The 25528-nt window shown below is 31.5% G+C and overlaps 2 protein-coding genes across 2 annotated transcripts in view; one reads left to right on the top strand and one right to left on the bottom strand.

Moving 5' to 3' along the window:
- The window catches only part of LOC127711621 (putative cysteine protease YraA), a 34608-nt gene that overhangs the window by 2851 nt on the left and 6229 nt on the right, over positions 1-25528 (top strand). Inside the window, exon 3 of the mRNA XM_052217723.1 lies at positions 111-207. Coding sequence (XP_052073683.1) covers positions 111-207 — 97 coding nt within the window. The remainder of the gene's footprint in view (positions 1-110; positions 208-25528) is intronic.
- Positions 6701-25282, bottom strand: LOC127711620 (uncharacterized). The gene is made up of 3 exons (XM_052217722.1): positions 24308-25282; positions 15775-15883; positions 6701-9051 (listed from the first exon to the last, which is right to left on the bottom strand). Exons 1-3 carry the CDS (start codon positions 24645-24647, stop codon positions 8742-8744), a joined length of 759 nt encoding a protein of 252 aa, XP_052073682.1. The 5' UTR covers positions 24648-25282; the 3' UTR covers positions 6701-8741.

Here is a 25528-nt window from a genome sequence, read left to right as displayed (position 1 = left end):
GTATGGTACCTATCCATTTAATGCATCTGAAGTATTCGTATTAAGTTGTATAATCCATAATATAACATTTATATAAGAGCTTAGTCAGTAACTATAATCAAATATTTCAGGACCTTGACGCACTCATTATTCCAGGAGGATTCGCTCCTGATTACTGGAGGAGGGACAAACGTTTTCTTGATTTAGTGCGCAATGTTTATGAGTCGGGTAAGTGAAGACTATTTCTATGTACATGTATACTAGTTTAAATTTTAATAAAAGAGAGAGTAGGAGAAAAGGGGGGGAGGGTCAGTCGTTTAAATTTTGTAAATAGGCTTAAATTGTAGAGGGATAATCAGATATGATGTTATTTATAAAAGTTCATTATGTTTCTGATTGTAAGTACTCCTACAGTTGTATTTTGTTTAAATGACTAATTCATTTTTAATTTAATGGTTATTTAACTTAAATCATGTAAAAATATATGATCGTTAGCAATTCTTAGGTTCGTCCTCGTCTCCTTGTCCACTGAAATGACGTTAAACTGATCAGAACATCCAATGCAAAGCACTGACGTTCAACAAGGATATTCTAATACGTCTCTATTCTTTGTTTAATTTGTAAACAAATCCAAAAAAACATGGGCTAGTTTGTGTCTTATATCTTCATGTTTTTTACGTTTATTTTTGTGCTTATGATAAGTCAAGTCATTTTCCAATTATTTTTTAGTTTGTTCTTATGTTGTGATGTTTCACCATTTTCCCAAATTAGGAGAGGGTTGAGCGCTTACGATCTTATGCATGTTTAACCCCACCCCATTCTTGATGTGCCTGTCCCAAGTCAGGAGCCTTTAACTCAGTGGTTTTCGTTGGTTGCTGTCTGTTATAAATGTGTTTCGTTTATTGTTTTGTTATAGATCAGGCCGTTAGTTTTTTCGTTTGAGTTGTTTCACATTTTGTCATGTCGGGCCTTTTATAGCTGACTATACGGTAGGGGGTTTGGTCATTGTTGTACTATAATTGCTTAAATCCACGTCATTTGGACATTGTTAGGTTGCTGTCTCATTGGCAATCATAACACATCTATTGCATACTGCTACACGTGCTTTACATCACAACTGGATTTTCAACCGTCAGGTTTAATATTAAATAAAACATAAAAGGATGATAGGATTTCAAAATAGTTTTAAAGTACAAAAGACCATATCAATCCATAAATAATCTGGCTTCTTTTCCGAGACACACGGCCTAGAAAGTTTGACTCGACAGAGGCGCAGGTTTAGGAAAAGGGGGGGGGGGAGGAAACAAGTTTTATATGCGCACGAGTCAAATGAGCGGTGATCAAAGGTTCTTCGGAAGCTACAATTCGGCAATGGACATTTGAGCGAAATGGCAGGACATTTGAGCGATTAAAAAAGGACGTTCGAGCGTCAAAGTATAGGACATGTGAGCGCCGAAATTTAAGGACATTTTAGCGAAAAAAATTATGAATGATGAAGGAGTACCTCTTCCGATCGCCAGATATAATCCATTACCCTTGCTCACCACGGGGAGGTGGAAATAGGATTTCGAACAGGTTATAGTTAATAAAATGTGGAGTTTGTAACGCACAAAGTTTAAAACATTTTTTAATTGTAAAAAATACAAAGCACTGTCATAAAACTTGAAACTCGACAGTGACATTTTTTTCAACCAGTTCGAGCTTGAAATTTATATCCTAAGCTTCTGACATTAAAATCCCTCGTTATTTCCTATTGGCAGTACCGCGAATACAAGTCCAGGAGATTCTGTTCCTTCTCCTTGTCTGTTCAGCTATGAGGTTTGATTGGTAAGTAGAGATCAACCCAGGACTATACTACCATTAACTAGTCAGAACCGGTCGAATTACTCAGGTGTAAAATAAAATAAGATATATTTATTATAAAAACTTACTCGTTTTTCTTACTTTTTAAAAATATTTTCTTAACTCATATTTATAAAAGTGTCACAGGAAGTTTCACTCAAACGTCCTATTTGAAAATCCAGGTAAGGTTAATATTCCGGCGCTAAAATGTCCTATGATGTCAGCGCTCAAATGACCCTATGTGCTTTTTTTTTATTTTCGCTCAAATGTCCTATGCCCGGAATCTACCTAATATAGTTTAATTCTAAATGAGAATTAATATTGAGAATGGAAGAGGTAATAAAATCTGTAATTTATTGTTTTAACTGTTTTCACATGCCTCATCTGTTTAACGTGAGGGTACCCAAATTGCACCTATTTTGACAGTTTTTTCACCTACGTTTATTTATGATCTAGACAAAAGTTTTCATTCTGTGTTTATTTTGTAGATATATCCTCATTTACTATATAATTCCACCAATTTAATTTTTAATCCATATTAAATCATAGAAAAATGGGTTTGAGCCGACCTCCAAACGACCCATAATTCTGTAATGATGAGTACCCAGATTGCATCCATGCTTAAATTCACATCATTAAAAATCGAATAACAGATGTTTTGTTTTATTTTTTCAAATATTTAGAACAATTTGACATTATTCTATTCTTACTTTTCATTTTTTAAGAAATGGATGCTTGTAACATATTTTATTTGCTCATTTTTAAAAGATGACTTTTTGTGGACGTCGCATAGCGACGTTTCCGTAGATTTTACTTTTTCCAGTGAATACTTCATCTGTTGACATACTGTGAAGGTTTTGTGTACATATAAAATTATATTTACCTATGTTGGAAGACGTGCATAATGCCAATTCATAAAAATACAAATTGTTTCGTCTGTAAGAAAACTTGTAAGATTTCCACTGCTTTTTTTGCTAAATAGGTGCAATTTGGGTACTCGGTGCAATTTGGGTACTGTGACGTTAGACATATCTTGCGTGATGATAATTATAGAAATGTGGCCTTCTTGTTTACTATCAGTACACTATAGCTCATATTATTCACGGAAGAAGAATGTGCATATGGTGTATCACGTATCTGTATTTCATGTACATGACGAAGTAGAATATAAAATTTCTATGTAACTAAAACGCAGGTTTGACAAATGGTTGATTAAAATTCATATATACTAAGCATTTTGATTCAGCAGAAATTTAATATCTTATTACGTAAGACTGATTATCAGCGAGATCAAATAAACCAAGGTATAATTTTTGTGTCGGGACCACTTCTGAAGTACACGAGAACGTGCACGATTTCATGGTGTTTTTTGTCTTGTTTTTTGTGTTGTTAGGTTTTTAAGGTTTTCTCTGTAATATGTGATAACTGTAATATAACCTCGAATATTCTTTATGAACAACACTTGACTACGGAAGGGACCCCTATGTATCGCCACAGCTGGACGCTATAAGGTGATATCTTAGATGCCAACTAGTTCCCCTGTGTTGAAATTGATCCATGTGACATGAAACTTGTTTATTCCTATGTATGGTAAAACGGTAGGGTTACCATATTGCTCACAAATAAGACTTAGCATATAGATTAAGGTGACAGTAGTTTACCGATGTTCAAATCTCGTAAGCCGATAAAGAAGTGACGCATCAAGGTAACATACAAAGACAGAAAAAAAATTCGCATAAACTCAAAAAGACCGGGTGCGTCGACAGGGTTAGCGTCTCCAGCTATGCATGCACCCCCCCCACTATGCGAACTTAAGCTCGGTCAAAATGTCACAATTGGGAATGGGACACAATCGGTAAATTTACAGATCAGACGACTATACTTGTATCGAAGATCTAAGACCACGAAAATATGTCGCTAGTGAGTTGAGACGACGCCACATCGTATCGGTCAACCAATTCGTGATGATGACGTGACGTAAGAATTATGTATAGTGATTAGACTTCAGTCGTCTTCCTTACAACTCTGTTCGAGCAGTTTTTGTGTAAAGTGCACACCTCTGCAAATAAAATCGACTTTCAACGAAAGTTTCAAAGCAACAATAAAGCAGACCTTTTACTTTCGGTAGTATATTTAATCTCAAATTAACTACGATATATGACAAGTGAACACTCATTGAAACGTGAGTTATTGAGTGACAGGACAGCATTAATACATCTGAACGTGAAATTAAAGAACCTCGCTGGATGCTTTTTCTTTGATTCTATATGAATTATGCTTCATATGGGTATAAAACAAGTCGACCAGTAGTGGAGCACAATTAGTACCCATTGGAATACTGAAACATCAAACCACCAAACTCAACACCTATGTAATCGATCAAAAAGTTTAGCATTTTGATGATATCGTTTTTGGTGTATTTGTTGTGGGAATCACCGTTGTTCTTCACTAAGTAAGATTTTTCATTCACCTAAATCAAAGAATTTGTATCTACGTTTCTTATTTTTGTCGAACAGCTCTGTTTAATGAGACAGTGTAGTCTGTCTTTCTATTGAGCATGGGGAAGAGTAATGTAAAGCGTAGAAAAAAATATAGCATTGGAATAATTGGAGTATAAAAAGATTATTTTGGCCAAATATTTATTAAATCTCCAAAAGTACTGTGCTTAAATTTATCAATTGTTCGTCTTTTCACAAAGTCACAGATTTTGAATCTCCCTTTAAGAGTTATGACCTTCCCTTATCTGGAAAGTGTCTTTATACTGGAAGTGGGAGCATATGAGATCTCAAGAAAAGAATGTTTTGTTCTTTTTGGCCATTACAATGCCCCTCTTTATTCGAAATTACTACTGTTGGTTGCCCTTGTTGTGTCATATATTTTTCTTTAATTAACCGTTTACGTAGGTAGTTGAATTCATGCGATAAAAATATATAATAAAATCTTAACATGTTATTGAATATGCACCTTTTCTAAATTGTTTATGTCACTATATATATGTAAAAATCGACAACAATGCTCAAAATGTTTTTTAACCTATCACATAGTGTATGCTGCAACTACTGACTACGTTGTCACCTCTATATTAGAATTAGTGTTTTCTGGTAAACATTTTTTTTCAAAATGATAACAATAGATGACCTGCAAGGCAAACTACTCCCGCCCAGTAATAGAACCCTTGCTAAAAGGGGGCGTCTGTTTTGCTATGCGGGGTGTATTAATGAACAGCCATGTTTAGTCGGACGTATTTCCCATGCCTCATGTAGGTACATTACCACGCTCTCTGGTTGTTACAGGACATTTGCAATAACTATTTGAATGTGGTTTGTAGTTGACCTGATGCAGGTCACAAAAATGTCCCCTATGTAAAGTTCACACATTTGTAACGCCCTTCAAACAATCAATCTTCTACCTTGCAGAACCAACCAATTATTTTGATTGTTAATTTGTTCTCGTCCGCGGAATATGCTTGTACTATTTTCCACTGACCACACAGCAAACAAAAATCAATCAATCTTTTCAATTGACCAGTATTGGAAGGTAGCAATTATTCACCTTGCCCTCCGTTTGAAATCCGTAGCAAAGTTATGTCAACATGTAATGCAAATTTTATTTTGATATTGCCATTGCGCTAGCTGAATGAACAAATAATGAATACATGTAATATGTAAATAAAGGGAATTGAATATTGGATAAAACGTTTCTTTCATAGATACAAATATTTGGTTTATAAGTTTGACTGTACCTGTAGAAAACGTACTGTAAACAGGATAGCGCATCCTAATTTTTACGGTAATGTTATGTTTCGCGCTCGTAAATTAAGATACGATCCTTTTAAAATTTTCGATACTTTAAATTGATTGATTGATTGATTGGTGTTTAACGCCACTTTCAACACTATTGTGCTATTTCGTGACGGTCAGGTTTTATTGTTGGAGGAAGGCGGGGGATGGCCGAAGAGAACCACCTACCTTCGGTAGGAAGACTTCAAATAAATTTATGTTAAAAGGTTACTTATTTAACGCTGTAATAAGATCTTTAAATATTGTTTTATTGGTATAAATATTGATTTGTTATCAATAAATTAAAACCAAACTAGATGTTATTGCTATACACCTATGAACATTCGTGGTCCTATATTTTGGCATTGCACAAGGTCATATATTTCTAAGATTGTTTATATTAAATCCATTGGATGTTGAATGTGTACTAATTGATATTTTAGTCTAAGATACATGATTTTTTATATTAATTTTTATTGGCTTTAACTAACTTCCAGTAACTGCGAGTACTCTCAGAACTGTACTTTGTGTCTTTTTGTTAGTTGTTTTTATGTTTGGTATCGATCTGATGAGTTCAGCCCTTTATAACTGATTGTTATAGTTTGTTCTCTTGTTGTGCCGTTACATCACTGTCCCTGGTTATATGTTTAACCCAGCCATACTCTACATTTGCATGTCTATTATGATTAAAATCAAACTATCATCGCTCCCGTTTTCTGATATGTCGTAGATGCGACATAAAGATAAACGATAGAAAGTGATAGATATGATTTTAATCAGACTGGTGCTTGTCCCAAGTCAGGAGCTTGTGATTTAGTGGTTTTCGTTTGTTGTTGTATATTATATTTGTTTTTGTTTATTGTTTTGTACATAAATCATGCCGTTTGTTTTCTCGTTTGATTGTATTAGATTTGTCATTTCGGGAACTTTTATAGCTTGCTCATTGTCGAAGGCCGTAGGGTGACCTATAGTTATCAACTTCTACATCATTTGGTCTCTGGAGGATAGTTGTCTCATTGGCAATCATACTATATCTTCTTATTTTCATACTGATGTTTCTGTAAATAAGTGAAAGCGTAAGATAAACAATGGAAGTCAGATTCAAATAAATTATTTAATTTAATATATGACAAATTCAGTGATCAAGGACGAATATTAACTGACAAATTTTCTATTATACACATCTTGTGTCTAATGACAATTAAAAAAATCAAATCAAATAAAAAAGTAATCATTTTAAGGACTAACATTTAAACGAAACCTCTTTTAGCAAAAGAATATAAAAATATACTGCTTAAAAGTTGGCACGAAAACTTAGTCATTTGATGGTACCATAACTTGCGAAATACATTATTTACATCAGATTATGGCATTGAAGAATCTCGAGGAAAAAAAGGGGGGGGAGTTGTACAGAATAGAGAATTCACGAAAGATCAAAAGATATATGTAACTTTTCGAATTACGTTTGAATTACAGTGATGAACATAACACTTTATAAAGTTTGTGCGTCCAGAAGCGCTTTTCTATTTTTACCTTCATTACGAATACTTCAAACCCAAACATTTGAAAACCAGGGATGTATATATATGTAGAAACGTTTCGACATTTATTACCAACATTGACCACAATATATAGCCAAGTTCCGTCCTAAGGTCACCTTTGCCGGCGGGACATGAATAAATCCTTTGAAATGGACAAGATTCAAGGACGACCATTATTGAGTTTGGTTCTCTTTGATATCATCAGTGTCTGCAAAGATCTGTATTTTAATATTGCCATTGCTCCAGCCTAATGAATAATTAATAAATATGAGAAATATTTACATAATGGGGATGGGAATCGGGAAAAAACGTGTCTTATATTTCTGTATTGTCTTAGGTGACGTCACAAGTAAAACGAGTCAAGTCCGATCCGAAACATTATTAGCAGAACGTTTTGTGATAGCTCACTGTTTAATTGTTTAGTATATGAGAAATCCTGTTCCATGTAACAAAGCATTAATATTGACTGATTCATTGTTTTTATATACATGTAACGTCCAATGACAATTCAAAAATATAATAAAATCACAAGAAACAACTAATTTGAGGACTTTACAACAACGCACCATACAGCTAGATACTGCTTAAATGGCGGTACGGAACTGTAGTCATACATGTAATTAATCTGCATGATGTTCATCGCATATTTTGTAAAATGCATTTTATAGTATTAAAAAAATGCCTGATATCTCAAATACAATGATTTATTTTATCTAATTAGAAGGCAAGATACCGTTTCAAATTTTTTATTTTTGCTTCGAAAAGTTCTTTTTGCAGTGTTTTTATATAGATTTTTTCTAAATCTCATAAAATACAAAAAGTAAATGAGGAAAAAACCAAAATATTATTAACTATCTTATTCTAACCTGTTATCGTAAAGTTAGGTAAACTTAAGAATGATGAAAGAAGTCGCTTTGCTTTAAATTGTTTAAAACATAACAATCTTAAATGAATATTTTCTTTGAAGAAAATGGTTATTGATTAAAGAAACAGTCCCAAATAGATTTGAATTGTTATCGAGTTTTAAACAAGGGGCTTTTAGGAATTGAAATAAAGGAAGCTGCAATGACAAAAGATCTCTTGGAACATTTGACAACCACTACCTTACATGATACTATTTATTTTATCTAAACTTTTTTTTAGAAAATTTAAATACATGTAGTAAAAAAACAATTTTACAGGGCTTGCAATATTTCAATTTTTATACAAAATGAATGTGATGCATGTGCCACATCATCAGAGCGTCTGAAAGTAGACATGATATGTCTGGCACATGTCTACTATGATGACATAACAGCTTCAAAAACTTACTAGGGTCAATCATCTAGTTTCGAATTTATCTAAAAGTGGGGGTGGTTAGTTACAAATTATACATACTACTTATTATGTATATTACCTATATTATTGTACCTTTGTCGATTAAATGACAGTATACATTACTTATATTTGAAAATGAATATGATTTACCTATAACTTGTCAAATGGCGCAGTTAAATGGGTATATTTACAAAAAATGAAATGATTTTATGATCATTGAAATTCACATTTTTTTATAGAAAGACCCGGTTTTCCGTTTATCTGATACTAACTACATTATTAGTCAACAAGAGCACCAATACATTTTCTTTTTCGTGTCACTGTCTGATAATTTTGTTGACGTTGCTGGTACCATAAGTAATGAAGGGTGTCTTTTGAGTGTTTGTAGTATATTGTCCGACAATAAGTCAAATACTTCTCGAACATTAATGTCTTCTTCAGAGCTCACTTCGATGTACGGAAGTCCGACGTGTTCCGCAAATGCTTCCGCCTTTTCTTTAGAAACTTCTCGTCTCTTTGCATGACATCGAGTTCCCACTAGAATTGTAGATATTTTTTCTGGATTCGTTGTATATTGTCTCAAATCTGTCAGCCTTTAAAACAACACATATCTTCAATTCAGATTTATTTGAATGATTCAATAAAGCATATTTTGTGTTGAAGTACTTTGTTATTACACCAATAGTTAAGATGGTACCCAACACCTTGACTAATATTAATTTGGCTCGTTTAATTTTCATAAAATTTTGACCAAATGTTTACTTTGACCCTTTGACAAAAATATAAAAATTTCAAAAAATTTGAACCAACCACTTTTTTAGAAAAATTTCATTGGTTATATAGCTGTTTGACAAACACCAATTTTGATCATTGAGAAGCTTAATATTTCCTTAACAATACAACGTAATTAAAACGTTTAGCTGATTTTTACAGAGTTATCTCCCTGTAGTGTTAGGTACCACCTTAACTTGATTTATCCTAACAGAAATTTCTTATTGTTTTAGGCAGTTAAACTGAACACTATGTTTCCCTTTCTTTTTAGATGTTAGCTTTTTCTTCGTTTTTCTTGTTGACCATTGTGCTGCCTGTTTTTTTGTAAAAGCGGACTTGTGTTTTTATATTTCCTCCTTGGGAACTTGTTCCTTCTATTTTTTCCTTCCTTTTTAAAAGAAGTCTTCTAGAATAGGGTGATACCGAATTCAGTGTTAACGACACGTGTTTCTAGAATGACCTTCATAAGGCACACTATATGACCTAGAGATTGAAAAGACAAATACACAAAACCTTTAGAGAAATGTCAACCGAAAGATCCTAAACAGAACAGGCAATATCTTAAACCGGCTTCAGTTGACTCCTAAAATGATGTTCCAATTTAAGTTCATATTTTATATATATATATAATACTTGTTTTTCTTCATCAAATTATGACCATATAACAGGTGTGATGTTTTGTTTAAAAGTTTTGTCTATATTAGCCGGGACGACCATTTGATGTTCTAAAGGGGGGAATTTGGGAATGAAATATCTGACTTGTAAGAACTAGTGTTATGTTCGGTAAGGGCACTATTTGGGTCTGAATATTAAGTTCATTGTTCCTAGAAAATAAGTGTTTCAATTTGATAAATAGACATTTAAGAAAGTGAAATAGAATTATTTTTTGTCCATCTTTTCCTATAAAGCGTTGACATTTACACCCCAAACAGGCCAACAATAGATATTTTGGTGAAAGTCGACAAAGTCATTATGATTTCAATCATATTTCGGTCGAGGAAACATAGAGCGCAGGGTTCGACACACTAAATATTCATGTCAAATATGTTAATTGATATAGATAACATAATGTCAAAAGATCTTTTTGTCGATGTATGCGCTGTATGTTTCCGGTCCTATAAAACAATGGACTATTTCATTGAATTTCGAGCAAAATTACAAGTTGCACTATTTGTGACGTCATGAAAAGAACATAACTCGTAAAGTTTCAACAAAGAGATCAATTTCCTGTCTATTCTTTGTTTTAGCTATAATTTATTATTGTAATGGTCAATAAATCCTTATTTGTATTTCTTTTTTTATCTTTTTCTTTAATGTTCTATTCTTATAATCAATGTCCATTGTGTGTTTATGTAGAAATTCAATTTATATAAGAAAAGGAAACGTTAACAAAAAGTCTAATATTGACTTGATATGGAACGCCACAGATGTCGTATGTTGTACGTTATGTTGTTTTTTTTTACTTGATGATATTTTGTCTTTACATAATATGGTTTTGATATTACGTAATGATGTTTTGATATAACTTAATATGGAATAGTCATTACTTAATGCTATTTCGGTATTACATGATATAGTTTCGTATTGACTTGATATAGTTTTGTCATTACTTGATATATGGTTTTGTCATTACTCGATGTGGTTTCACCATTATTTAATGTGGTTGTGTCATTAGGCAATGTGGTTTCAACATTACTTGATGAGTATGTAGCTTAACGTAATGTAGTTGTTTCATTACATGATGTGGTTTTGATATGTCGTAATGATTGTATGCCAAATCTTTATATGGCTTTAACATTACATAACGATGTTTCAAAATTTGACGATTTTACACTACATGATGTGTACATTGTAGTAATTGATGTGGTTCTGTCATTCTTTGATGTAGTTATCACATTACTTGATGAGGTAAAACCACGTGACCATTTGGGAAAAAACTAGTTCTATTTTTAAAACCGATTTCCATGTTTTATGTGCCTCGGATGAGTGTGGCCATCCATCAAGTTAGAGTTCAAATTAAAGTTCGGGTTACTGTTGGAGTTAAAATTCCATTTAGTAAAGTTCGAGTTAGCATTGAGTTTCGAGTTGAACTTCGAGTTTGAGTCACATTTAAAGGTGGGGTTCGAGTTACAATTCGACTTCAACTTCGAATTTGAGACTCATTTAGATTAAGATTTCGAGTTGAAATTCGAGTTATCTAAGATGAATTCGTATTTAAATTTTCCATCGCGGATCAAGGGCTTTTGCTCGGGCATCCGAAAAGATGGCTTAGGGGTATGCGTACAAAAGATAAACAATGTTACAGTTTACAACCGTACGGCCTTCAACACATCGTATAGTCGGCTATAAATGGCCACTACGTGAAAACGTGAAACAATCTAAACGAGAAAACTAACGGCCTAATTTATAAAAAAAAACATTTTACGAAAAAAAAATATGACACACATGAACCAACGACAACCATTGAACTACAGGCTCCTAACTTGGGACAGGCACATAAAGAATATGGCAGAGCGAAAAATGTCTGTGAGCGCTCAACCCTAACCTGGGACAGTAGTGTAACAGCACAACATAAAAACACCTGTAAAAATCAGTTGCAATTGGCGTAACTCAATAGATCGGTATCACTGGGCAATATAAATCCATCAAAATCCGGAGATGATCTCGGGTGCTCTGGAAGGATAAGAAGATCCTGCTCAAAATGTGGCACCCGTCGTGTTATTTGTGAAAGTACAAACCCAGTGATTTGGTCGTATTCGGTAGGTCACATTTGAGGAAAAGAGGACGGGATTGTGGTTACGATAATTGGAACATATCTGTAGTCATACCACATCTTCTTATTTTTATATAAGTTTTTTTTTTTTTTGCATTAAATATTACTAAACTGTTTTGTTATGATAAATTTATAAACCACCATGAATTGTTATAAAACTTGTATAGGAGTTAATCTTCAAGATCAAGATAGAGCATCTACAGAAATTTTTTTTTCATTTTTGTTTTTTACCGATGAATGGACTTTTTTACAGTCAACATTACACTTTAAAACTGACAGCAGCAATCTCAGGCGAGTCATAGGGTTACGTGGAATCCTTCGCGAATTTATTATAATACTGCTTCCATTTGAGAACAAAGGAAAATCAAAGCATCGTTGATGTTGTGATCAAGCCATATTTATAGCTAGTCTGATATTCTTTCTGACCATACTTTTTTCAATATTTTTTCTCTTTTCATTTCCAATCTTACTGTAAAATTTCTATGTTATTGTCCAAAGGTAGGGAATTTTCCAATATTAATGCAAATATTGATATATATATATATATATAGATATTTCAATTTTAGACTCTGTCAGATTTTTTTTTACAAGAATGGAAAGGGAAATCTTCAAATAAGTAATATATTTTTTTATATGCCATTAATAATAACTGGCTTAATAATTTCCAAAAAGAGGCCTTAGAAATGCACTTTCTCAACAACAAAAATTAAAAAATACAATAACTATTTTTTATCTTAATTGGTGTTCATTCTTCATTAAGAAAAATACATTTCCTGTATTCAAATTTAAATGTACAAATACCAAATGATGAGATATTTCCAATTACTGTTAAATAGCAATATAATGGGATATAAATGTAGAACAAACAAATAAATTTTATTGCAGAAATGCTCAGGAAAGAGTTATGCAATTTTGTATATTATTTCAATCATATTTCTGATAATTGTAACTAATTAATTAGAATTTGATTATTGACTTAAGTCAGATGATAATGACACTGATTTTACAAGTGAAATAAAATTTGCTTGCATTTTTTATACATACTTTTTTTATTTTTTGTCTTTTCTTTGAAAAAAAACCCACATCTGATTAATCGTTCAGATAGATAGCAAAATTAACAGAATATTTTAGTGTAGTGTAGATTAAAATAAATAATACATTTGTAGGTTTACTATTGAGGTCAAGAATTTGTGTATTCATTTAGGTGTGTAATAAATTGTGTCTATTTAATTATGTAACAGGTAATGAGATATTAACTGTGGTGAATTAAGCCTGGGGTCGTTTCCAATTAATACTTACACCTTTGATTATTTGAAAATCATGACAGTTGATAATCATACTGACTCTTACTTGCCTATGGAAAGAATTGGAGTAATACCATTTCAAAAAAGTGTGGGAATCAAATTAGATATATTAATACACACGTTGACCTACATTTCATTGAACAACAACTTACACAAGCATAAGATACTAATATAATACTTTCAAAATTCTTATCAACTGATTCAATTGGTGTACAAATACTTTTTCAAATGAATTCATATATAGTAAATAATTATAAATTTTGATTTACAAAGTAACTATATGCAAGTGTATATCTAAAATAAAAGGGTTGTTCGACCAATCTTTTCTTAATTTAAGGGCAAATAACATGTCAAAAGTGGGCAGTTGATGATTAAAATGGTGTAGAAAGTTTCTGCAAGTCATTAAAACACATAATTAGTTTCATCATATGTCTTCAACTTAGTATTCTGCACTATCTCCAAAACCAGAGTGATCGCATAGATCCATCATGGCTGAATCAAAAACGGCCTGACCAAGTGGTTTTGGGATATCCCCCTTATGTTCGAAATATTGTTATTTTTTAAATACTTTTTTTCTTATTTTTTTGTCTGCTGTTCCCCTTTTTCATACAAAATAACTCTGCATTACAACTCGAACTTTAATTTGAACTTTAACTCAATGGATAGCGACACTCATGCAAAGCACATTAAACAATCGACATATGGAAATCGGTTTAAAAATAGAACTAGTTTTTTTTCCAAAATGGACACGTGGTTTTACCTCATCAAGTAATGTGATAATAACATCAAAGTATGACAGGACCACATCAAATACTGGAACGAACACATCATGTAGTGTAAAATCGTCAAATTTTGAAACATCATTATGTAATGTTAAAGCCATATAAAGATTTGGCAAATCGTCATTACGAAATAACAAAACCACATTAGGTAATGAAACAACTACATTACGTTAAGCCACATACACATCAAGTAATGTTAAAACCACATTGCCTATAAAACTATATAAAGTCAATACGAAACCATATCATGTTATATCGAAATATCATTAAGTAATGACTATTCCATATTGAGTTATATCAAAACATCATTACGTAATATCAAAACCATATTATGTAAAGACAAAATATCATCAAGTAATAATAAAACAACATAACGTAATATCAGAGTTCCACATAAGACAGCTGTGGCGTTCCATAACTTGAAAACTTTCATATTTACACACAGGACAGTTTTAGAGAACTTTATTCTTTGATTAAAAAAGACTTACTTTTAAAAACAATTTTTTTTTCTTTAACTATTACATATAAATAAAACAATTTTAATTACATTTGATGAAATTACTGGTGCCAAAGTCTCTTGTTAGAGACTGGCTTCGTGATTTCAATTTATTTATATCATTTGTATGATTAATATTTGATCATTCTACATTTAACCATGTCATGAACAAATGAAAATTATAAACTGTACGATGAATTTATCTTCTGATAAGGTATTATTTCAAGGATTTTCATTTATATGTTCAAACACTTGTTAACTAATTAATCATAACCTTTTATCCTAGTACAATGTAATAAATGAAAGTTTACTGTCCTGTGAATATATCTGTTCATTTGCCCAGTATTGACCAGTTAGTGACTGGTTTTTATAGTAATGTCTTATCAAAATCTCAATTGACCAGTGTTCGCCAGAATTGATCAATATTTGTTAGTATCTACCGCCGTCCTGGTCAATACTTGTATTGACCGTTTTTTTTGCCAACGTTGCCAAATAGTGACTCATTGACCTTGTCCAAAACAGGATGAATTTACAAATATTGAAAATAAGAAAATACTCTCGAAAGGTGAAAATGAGTATTCCGTCAGAAAAATACTCCCCCTGCCTCCCCTCCCAAGGTAATAATTATCTCCTCAGTTGATGTTGGTCTGTATAGATTACCAATTGTTTTTTTAAATAAAACACGTTAAAGAAAAAATAGCAAAAAAGCTAAAAATTCACAAAACTAATCTCGTGAATTCGTTATAAGATACTGTCATCATCATCAGTGTTAATAAGATTTTCAGGTGAATCTCATAAAAGCGAATTAAAAATACACTAGCAGGTATAAAGGTTTGCGCAAATTCAAATTTAAAAAATGGAAACGTGAATTGTAAAGTTTACAGGATTACAAGGGAGAAATTGGATACATATAAAGTAAAATAATGTATGATATATGAAAAAATATATGCAGAAAATTTGTATGTTGTGTTTTGTGTACTATTGTTTGTCTGTTGGTCTTTTTCTTTTTTAGCCATGGCGTTGTCAGTTTATTTTCGACTTATGAGTTTGAATTCCCCTTTGGTATCTTTCGCCTATCTCATAAAAAAACCAACATAATGTTGAATTACGCAGTTTTTGCCAAAATATGATTTATGTGTAAATTTGCTAGAAGATAGTTGAAAGTAACTTAAGTCTATAGTTTTACTTACCAAGATGTAACATTTTCAAATGTATGGTGTTTCGTCAGATCAAACATAATAAGGCAGCCATGAGCCCCACGGTAGTAGGATGCTGTTAATGACCTGTATCTTTCCTGTCCTGAAATAAGAACAGTGCAAACTCATGAATAAATTTCAAGTCACTTGCTTTCAATCTACCGTCTTTAATGGTGGTTATTTACTGATTCTTCGAAATCTGATTTTTGAATAATGTTTTTATAAAGCTTTGGTCAATAATATTTTTGTTCAAACGTATGGCTTCTGGTTGTCCTCAAACTTTTATAAGCGGTGAGTTTTATTCAATATAATATGACTTTTTAACATAGTTCTGTTAAGTTTCGTAAATGTTAAATTGACCTTAAATGTATTCCTTTGGTCAATATTATTTTTCTCTCGAAAATATAACTTTCAAGTCGTCCTTTTTTTTTTTATCTTCGTGCTTTTTTTAAAACTGTGAGAATTATTTTGTTAAATAAATGAGTTCCTCTTATTCTTAAAATTAATTCAGAACATAATCTTCAAATGCTGAAACATTACAGTTTCATAAAAACCAAACTAAATGTTGAAAATCCTTAACATATATTTCACTGTGTATATTTTACACTAGGTTCGTTTATTAGGATGCATATCAAAAAGAGCTTTCATATTTTATGATTCTCGTGTGCCCAAGTCCGATTTTACTACACTCATGTAATAAGAGAAGCAGAAGTTACCACGAAAGCACAGTAAAAATCATAAAGTAAAAAAAAATAACTAAAAGTTCTTAAAAATAACCTGTGGTGGGTATGTACAAGTAAAGTTATTGATAAAATGAAATTATTTTGAGTTATTTTGTTGCATGGAAATAAGTTGAAATAATAAAAACAAAAACAACTCAGAGAAGATCTGGGACGATAAAAATTACTACAAGTCCAAAAAAACAGACAAGACCATAGTTAAAAAGAAAAACGACCAAATAACAAACAACAGTAACAAAGTATTTCACAAAAAAACTGAAGATTGAGCAACACGTTCCCCATTTAAAACTGGTGGTTCCTGCTCCAAAAGCTGCACCGTCGTGTTTCTTTTATCGACATAACAGAAGCATACATTGGCAGCTATTACAAATTGAACAGTTCATTTCATTTCAATTACACGGTTGTAGAAAATACAGTAATCCTTATTATAAAAGCATGTAAAAATTAAATACATTACGCTTAATGTTTAACATGAAGTCATTATTCAATCGCACCATTGTAGTTATTTTAAGACACTTATATGTAAATCATCGTTAAAAGTTGCTAAAAACCTATATATTACCTTCTGTATCAAATATATGAAGTTGAATTTTACCATCCTGATTATTTATTTCCTTTTTGTAATAGCCATTTAGCTTTGATGATTTATCAATACAAGACTTTCCATAATAAAAACGGGAAACCAACGATGTTTTTCCGACTTCAATGTCTCCAAGTACTAATATTTTAGCATAAAATGTTGGCTTTAATTCAACTGTTTTTAAATTTGAATTGAATAATATAGGCGGCATGTCTAGCAATCAAGTTTGAATAGGTTTTATGAACAAAACAGAAATAGTTAATCTTATAAAAGATGGCACTAATCACAGATACAGTCCACGCGAATTGGACTGAATTCTTATATGGACGCAATGAAGATATTCACAAGATGAAAAATAAATCCCTCCTCTTCAATGATGTTATTTGTTAGAAGTAATATTGTTGTAGTTGCAATATACAAATCCATCAATAGTACGCAGTTGTCTAGAGTTCGCAATATCAAATGTTGAATTTCATTTATAAGTACCAAAACTAATAGTCTCTTTTCAGTTTATAAGTATCAAATAATAGACTAAATGTTGAATAGCCAGATTGAAATAAATATCATTGGAGATTCATATTGCATCTACGTTTAGTATATTTTCAAAAGTCACAACAAAAATAAAACAACCCGAAAGTAACGTGCAAACACATGTGGTGTTCAGTTACATCTGGTGTTATGCTAATATGAACTGCTACTCTGTTTATATGCAGCTGTCCTTTTTCAACGATTAAATAATTTTCGGTGTATGGGTAACAGTCTATCTATAATCATGTTGCATACGGTGGTCAGTGGACAAGTGGCCTATATATAATGACCATGATCAAAGTTCAGTCAATGACTGAAAATTGATTAGTAATGTCAATAACACAACACCAAAATTAAATGTTACGCACACCTTTCCTTTTGTCTCAAATCGGAAATATACAATGTATAGTTACTAATTATATTAATTTATTAGAATTTATCAAATTTTCCAAACCTTTATGTTCTCTTTATCATTTTCTTTAACAGCAACGATAGTTTAAAAATTCTTGAAAAGGATGTCAAATTAGTTTAAAATCTTTCGTTTGATCTCATACTAACTAGGGTCACGCCCATATAACCTCGACAGTAAAATAATTGTAGTGTGTATACATTCTTCACTTTTTATTATGGTATAATTAAGTATTTTCTGTTCCTGTTTTTTTTTATTTTGCTATTTTGCTGGTTTCATTATACAACAAATTTTGTAACACTTTTTATTAGATTTAAGTAGATTTTTCGTTTTTCGTTTCTAATGTATTTTTAAAATTGGCTTAAAATATTGCCTACATACAAAAATCATAGCTTACATTTTTAACATAAAACTTAAAAAATTATAAAAAACATTTCATTATACAAGTAGATTGAAATGCAATGAGTAATGTGATTTCTGTTCTTTGGATGGTAACAAAAGTATTGCAAGACTATATATTTATCTTTTTAACTTAAAACAGTATCGTTTCACTGTATTGGTTTTCTCTACAATATATTTTACTAGTACACAATGTCATTGATAGCAATGGCCAAGGACACTCTTACACGCCATGAAATATTCTGATAAGAATTAAGGTGTAAAATGATTCACTTTTTATACATAGCCTATCCTTGGACCCACGCCGTTCCGTGTACATAAGATATTTTAGATATGCATTTTTATAAAAAAAAAAAAAAACATAAATCTCTATCAAAATTTATTAAATACAATAATTTAAAACAGATTTGTAGATTTTTTTTTTAATTGTATTTTTTAAAGGTCTTAATGTGGTTTTACAAAAACGAGAATAATGGACAAATTGTATAGCATAAAGGCCAAAAAAAAAAAATAAAGAACAGAGAAAAATAGACCAATAAAATAAAAGAATAGGGAATAATGGGCAAAATAAATAAGGAATAAAAAAGGGTCTAAAAATTTAAAGAATAAAGAATTAAAGGTCACCACATCCAGACCCTCTTTCATGGAAGTAAAACTAAACAATTAATAATCACATTAAGCGGTACCAATTTTACTGCACCAGATGCACAATTTTTGTCTCGTCAGTGAGGCACGAGGGCATTATAATTTGAAACCAAAACCTAATAATCGTTAAGACCTGATAAAATTAAAATAGACTAAATGTATTTCTAAACCCAGCAAAGGAATCAGAGCTATGCATGATAGAGAGACATTATTTAATTTTTCCTTCTGAAGTATTGTTTCAAACTCCTAAAATAATAGATTAAAACACGTAATAAGAGTCAATAGAAAGTGCGGTTTCGTGAAAATTCGATTTTCCGAAATTGAAAGTTGAAAACTAGTGCATTGAAAACTTTGAAGGCTTGTGACAATTCCAGATATATTGGAATTACATATTCCTTTATGCAGCATTTACGTATAGTATGGATATTTTTTAATAAAAGTAGTTTTACGTCATTATAAACATTACCGTATCTAACACTGTTATAAAAGATACGAAATCATGTCGTTCTTCAAAGGAACGCAGGTCAGTTTGATAATATATTTCTATTTTGAAGTTCAATTGTAAAACTTCAGATGTTTTAATAGTTTTTGTGTCCTCTTATATAATGTAGGTAACAATTTGTTTTCATGTTGACCAATGAAATCTTGTTGTTCAGTTTTGAATTTGTAATTTAAATCTTTTCTATGCAAACTGTTCCATTTTACTGTATTGCGTTCTCACTATATATTTGCTAGAGTACAATGTCGTCGATGACAACGGTCAAGGATACAATATAACGTCATAGAATATACATACAAGTCATGTAACTATATGATTCACTTTTTATAATCTATTCTTTGATTCGAGGGATTATGTTTAGATAATATATTATGTATCTCTATGCATTTAATCTCTTGTTGCAACATATTTATAATTGTTAAGATATTTTTAGAAATAAGGAAAATTTTGGTGATACCCGTAGTTATTTCGGTTTATAACAATTTCCATGGAATACCGACAACTTCAAAATGTTATCACGTATTCTATTAAATGATATTTAATGTTGAAATCGATGTAGAATATATTCATTTTACTTTTTTAACGAAAATAGATCTTTACCGTAAGGCAACAGTAATTTACCGATGTTCCAATCTCATGAATATAGTTATATAACATTACTAAATTGTTGACAAAATAAATATATATAACAAATTAAATTGTCAGCTGTAACAAAAACAAAAGGAATCAGTTCTTTTTTATTCTTTAAAATATTGACTTATTAACGAGTTAAACAAGTTATTAGTCATTTTAATAAATAGATGATTGATGTTTACAATTATTTATATCTAGTTTGTGCCCTAGCACATGATAAATTAATTTGAGCCCTAACACGTGATTTTTCTTTGGAATGTATTACGAGGTCTTATGATAAATTACCAGAGAAAATTGGGTCCATTAACTGAAGGAAAATTATGTTATGGAACGGATATAATTCGATTTAAGTGTGTATTGTACATTATGATATTATATCTGTATTGCAAAATTCTTTTTAAATAGATATAAGAAGATGTGGTATGAGTGCCAATGAGACAACTCTCCATCCAAGTCAAAATTTATAAAAGTAAACCATTATAGGTCAAAGTACGGTCTTCAACACGGAGCCTTGGTTCACACCGAACAGCAAGCTATAAAAAGCCCCAAAAATTACTAGTGTAAAACCATTCAAACGGGAAAACCAACGGTCTAATCTATATAAAAACCGACGAGAAACGAGGAACACTTATGAACCACATCAACAAACGACAACTACTGAACATCAGATTCCTGACTTAGGACAGGTGCAAACAATTGCAGCGGGTTTAAACGTTTTAATGGTACCAAACCTTCACCCTTCACAACATAGAAAGACACACCATAAAATATCAATTGAAATGGCTTAAATCAATCAAAAGACATATTAACACCAGTGAACATACATTGAACAAATAAATTTGATCTATGATACAATGTAAATACAAAATAAATAAACTATGGGAAGAATAATTAAAGTAACATTTTATACCGCTGTGAAATGTTAAACAATTTAAGAAAAACAATATGCTTGAACAAAAATATCAGCCATTTGCAATTACTTTAAACACAGGTAAATGAAAATAATTTTGTTGTTAGGTATACGTGTACAGTTCAAATGGAGAAAGGAAATATTTTACCAAAATAAATAATTTTGATGTTCATAGTACGAAGAAGTGAAAATTTAAATATCTACATTATCTGCTTTGGTATGTTGTTTTTAATTGATATGCTTCTTGGCCATGGGATTTACAAATCAAGCAAAACTAAAAGCTATTCAGAATTAAAGTAGTATGTTTAAGGTTATTACGTATACAAAAGTAATTGTTTCCAATAGATAAAGTTTCCGCATTTACTGCAGAACGAAATTTAAATGATAGATCAAAGGACCAGTTATAAAATGTTATTTTATCATCGAAATGTCAAATTTGTTTAATGTGTCTGATAAATTGAGTGATTACACGTTAGGGCAGTCACAATGCACAAGGTTATAGGTAGACGGAAACCATCTTTTTAAATGTTCTTTTTTGATGCAAACGATGTAAAAAATACATTCAGCACTATATAAAAATGGTCTAACGACCGACAAGGCTTTTTCTGTTCATTTTCTCGTTCACTTTGTAGTTTCTATAGCTGTATATTGCATACATATAATGGTATATACTCTACGTTATGATTATGTCTCCGTCTATTTATTGTCGTCCATTCGTCACAAAACTTTCACCTTGAAAATTCTACAGTTTACACACCGTTTTAGAAAAAAAAAATGATTCAAATGTCTTCACACCTTTGTGTGCATTTTCTCTTTTCTAAATTTTAGTCTCGATCATGCATGAGGAAGGTTATTCAAGAAAAAAAAAGTATTAACAAAAATAACGAACCCCAAGGAAAATTCAAAAAAGGGGAATAGATATAAGAAGATGTGGTATGAGTGCCAATGAGACAGCTCTCCATCCAAGTCCATAAAACCTAACAAAATCAAACGTTAGACTATTTCAACCAACGGGCGAAAGGAAAACAACTGTCATATTCCTGGCCTGGTACAGACATTTTCAGAAGAAAATGGCGAGTTAAACCTGGTTTTATAGTAGATAATCCTCCAACTTGTATGACACATGTGTCGTGCTCTAAAGTATCAGTAGTATTCGTTTTTGTAAATAAAAATGAAAACAACACGTTATAAATTTCATGCGTCCGAAGCGTTTTTAGAAAAGTTTGACTGATTATAAAGTTTGCTACTATTTCATGGGAACAGAACGACACTCCATACTTTGTGTAATTGTATTCGTCCTACTTATGTTTTATTAAAAATTTAGATTTGGTGTTTTCCATAGCAAAACACGAAATTTATTATTTGTATGAATGCGTAAGATTATCAACACCAGATTCCAACAGTTAAAATTTGATGTAACGAAACGTTACAGAACTGCCTCATAATACCCATTCACTTCGAAATTTGGTTGGTGTTTTTTGTGTGTTTAAGATGCCTTTATAGCTAAGACAAGACAAAACGTGGAAACGTGTGTTATCGAAAAAAGGTTAAATGATATTTCAATCTGATTAAAATCCTGATCTCATGTCCAAACTTTGCCTAATGATCTGGCAATATTTAATTCAACAGTCTGTACCAATATCTATTGGTCAACCAATGAAATGTTTGACTTCCTTTTTTTAATGTATGTATGCATATCGATATCAAGGTTGGCAAAAAAACGGTCAATGCTAGTATAGACCAGGCCGACGGTAAACACCAGAAAATACTGGTCAATACTGGCAGATACTGGTCAATATAAATTTTGATAGGACATTACTATAAACCTGGTCAATTACTGGATAAATGAACAGAAATAGTCACAGGACATAATGGCATATGTAAGCACATTTAAACTAAACTCAAAACTTTTATAACCCACTAAAGTGAGATATCGAGCATTTCTGTTTTTTCCTTTTTATACTTTCTTTGTTCAATTGTTTCTTTTTGCCTTTTATATAGAATTTTGTTCAAGTCAACAGCATTATGGGTGCTTTAAAAGGACAGGATTGAAATTCATTTATTTACTCATTGTACTAGGATAGAAAGTCATTTATTTACTCATTGTACTAGGGTAGAAAGTCTTAATTATTTTGTTACCAAGTATTTGTATGTATTTTGGTAAAGCTATCTTTATTTGTTTTTTTCCTTTTCTTTACCTTTTTCTAAGTTTAAAATTTTCGCTGGGTTTCTCACTGTCTAAATTGTTGTAAAAGAGAGGCGTGAGATGGGTAATTTTCTACATTTCATACAACAAGCATTGATAGATAATTAATTGAAATGTGGTCGCTACATTTCTTTAAGTGTTTCGTTTGGTCTTATGACTTTTGACGTGACTCAATATTTATGCATTCCGTTATCGGGTTTGTTTTTTTTAACTTCGGGCGTTCCTGATTCAGGTGGGTCCTGAGGAGCTATTCGAACGCAAGAGGGTTTTTTACAGTGTTATTTCCATTTTGTTTTACCCTTGTATTTATATTTTACTTAATTTGTACTCTATTATGAAAGTGTGTGCAATATACAAATTGACTATCAACTACAACACCTTTTTTGTTGGCGTCTTTGTTAGATTTATTTGTATGTTTATTAGTCAGTTGTGGTGTATATTTACACAATTTTGGCTACTCGATCCCAATTATTGTCATATTTACCTATTATGTCTGTTCTGGTTGCTCAACCAATTTTATCAACAAAACGGAACTTTTAACAACTGTCATACAAGTGGGAGGTTTAGCTAGCTATAACACCAGGGTTAACCCACCATTTTCTTCGGAAAATGCCTGTACCAAGTCAGGAATATGACAGTTGTTTTTCACTCGTTCCGTTGATTGATAACGTTTGATTTTGTCAGTTTTTATGGACTTCTCCTTTTTGAATTTACCTTGGAGTTTGATATTTATGTTGTACTTTAATACATTCTCTTTGCAAAGGTAAGTAAATTACTAAACAGTGAACTAAAATTTCAGTGGCGAATAAACATCGATTCCTGGTAGAATATCGAATTTCATTTACAGTTACAAATTTAAGACATAGAGTACTTGCATTAATTTTAGTTTAGTGACAAAAAAATACAGGAATTATCGCAAAACATAGTAGGATTTTACTAATATGATAACACTTAAATACTGGTGCTTTCGGAACTTACCTGCTGTATCCCATATATCCATTTTTATATTGTTATCAGTTCTTCGGAATTCTGTCTTTACTCTACCAGTACGCTGTCCTTTTAGCACGGAATCGTGTTCGGGTCCAACTAAAGCCCTAATTAGTGAGGTTTTTCCTACATTTAAGTCTCCAGTTATAACTACTTTTACATGGTAACTCGGATTATTTTGCATTGCATTTTTCTTTGATTTTCCTGTGGATGCTTTAACAGTCTGCACTTCACTATGATTTAAGTCACATGGTTTGCTCTCAATCTTTGCGTTTTTTGATATTTCATTATTAATTGCATGATTGTTTCTTGAATCGATGTCTTGATTCATTTTGAAGTGTTACGACTTTCCTATGTGCTGCTGTAACCACATTGTACAATAATATTTTTTAAGAAAAAAAGAACGCATTAGAAAAATCCATAGAATTTATTTTGAGGAAATGGGAAAATCTATCACGTGCGTTTTAGCGCATAATCGGCTAAAAATATATATTTATCGGCATGATATGTACAATGATTGAAAATGATAACATTTTACCCCACTTTCATTGATCTGATTTTGTATCAGTTTTCACGTGATGTTGATTTACACACACTAAAGTTTATCTCTGTCTATTGTATGCCTGACTGTCTTTAACTTTCATGTCATTCAATCAAAAAAACATGCTTCCTCAAACGGGTAACAGATAATCCTTTTTTTATTAAATAAGATGAAAATTGAAATAACACAATAAAACAAAATATGACTCGTTTATCGTGCGAACGTGGTTAAAAGCTGAGCTCTTTTTATTAGCTCCGGTATTCTAACCCGGCTATCTTGTGTCTTCGTGGACGTGGTTTTATACAGTATCCATACAGCTGCTTACCCTTGACAGCAGCTGTCGATTTTCCTTTTGTTTCAGATGCTTTGTTGTGACAAAAATCGCAGCAAAATTTTAAAATCCTGTACAGCTAATTTGTTTGCTAAAATCTCTCTGGAGTAATACTATTACAGCAATCAAATTATTCGGCAAAGGTTACTTTTTATTTCACAAATGGAAATATTTACAAATACAATATCTATTTCGTAACTTCTATTTTAAGCAAGCTTTCCACTGATATGTTGGGTTAATTAATCCATGTCGCCAAAGCAGAACAAGTGAATATGACTTGCCTCAGCCCGGTGAACAAATCCATATTTGAAAAAAGATATATATGACACGTTTAAGTTAT

Source organism: Mytilus californianus, unplaced genomic scaffold, assembly GCF_021869535.1.
Source record: "Mytilus californianus isolate M0D057914Y unplaced genomic scaffold, xbMytCali1.0.p SCAF_8, whole genome shotgun sequence".
Lineage (NCBI taxonomy): Eukaryota > Metazoa > Mollusca > Bivalvia > Mytilida > Mytilidae > Mytilus > Mytilus californianus.
This window is presented reverse-complemented; position numbering and strand designations above follow the sequence as displayed.

Coding starts and splice junctions, on each gene's coding strand:
- LOC127711620 (XM_052217722.1), bottom strand. CDS start 24,647: ATGAATCAAGACATCGATTCAAGAAACAATCATGCAATTAATAATGAA. Junction 15,884..24,307: donor GGATATATGGGATACAGCAG/GTAAGTTCCGAA, acceptor TTCTTATTTCAG/GACAGGAAAGATACAGGTCA. Junction 9,052..15,774: donor TTTGAAAATGTTACATCTTG/GTAAGTAAAACT, acceptor GTTGTTTTAAAG/GCTGACAGATTTGAGACAAT.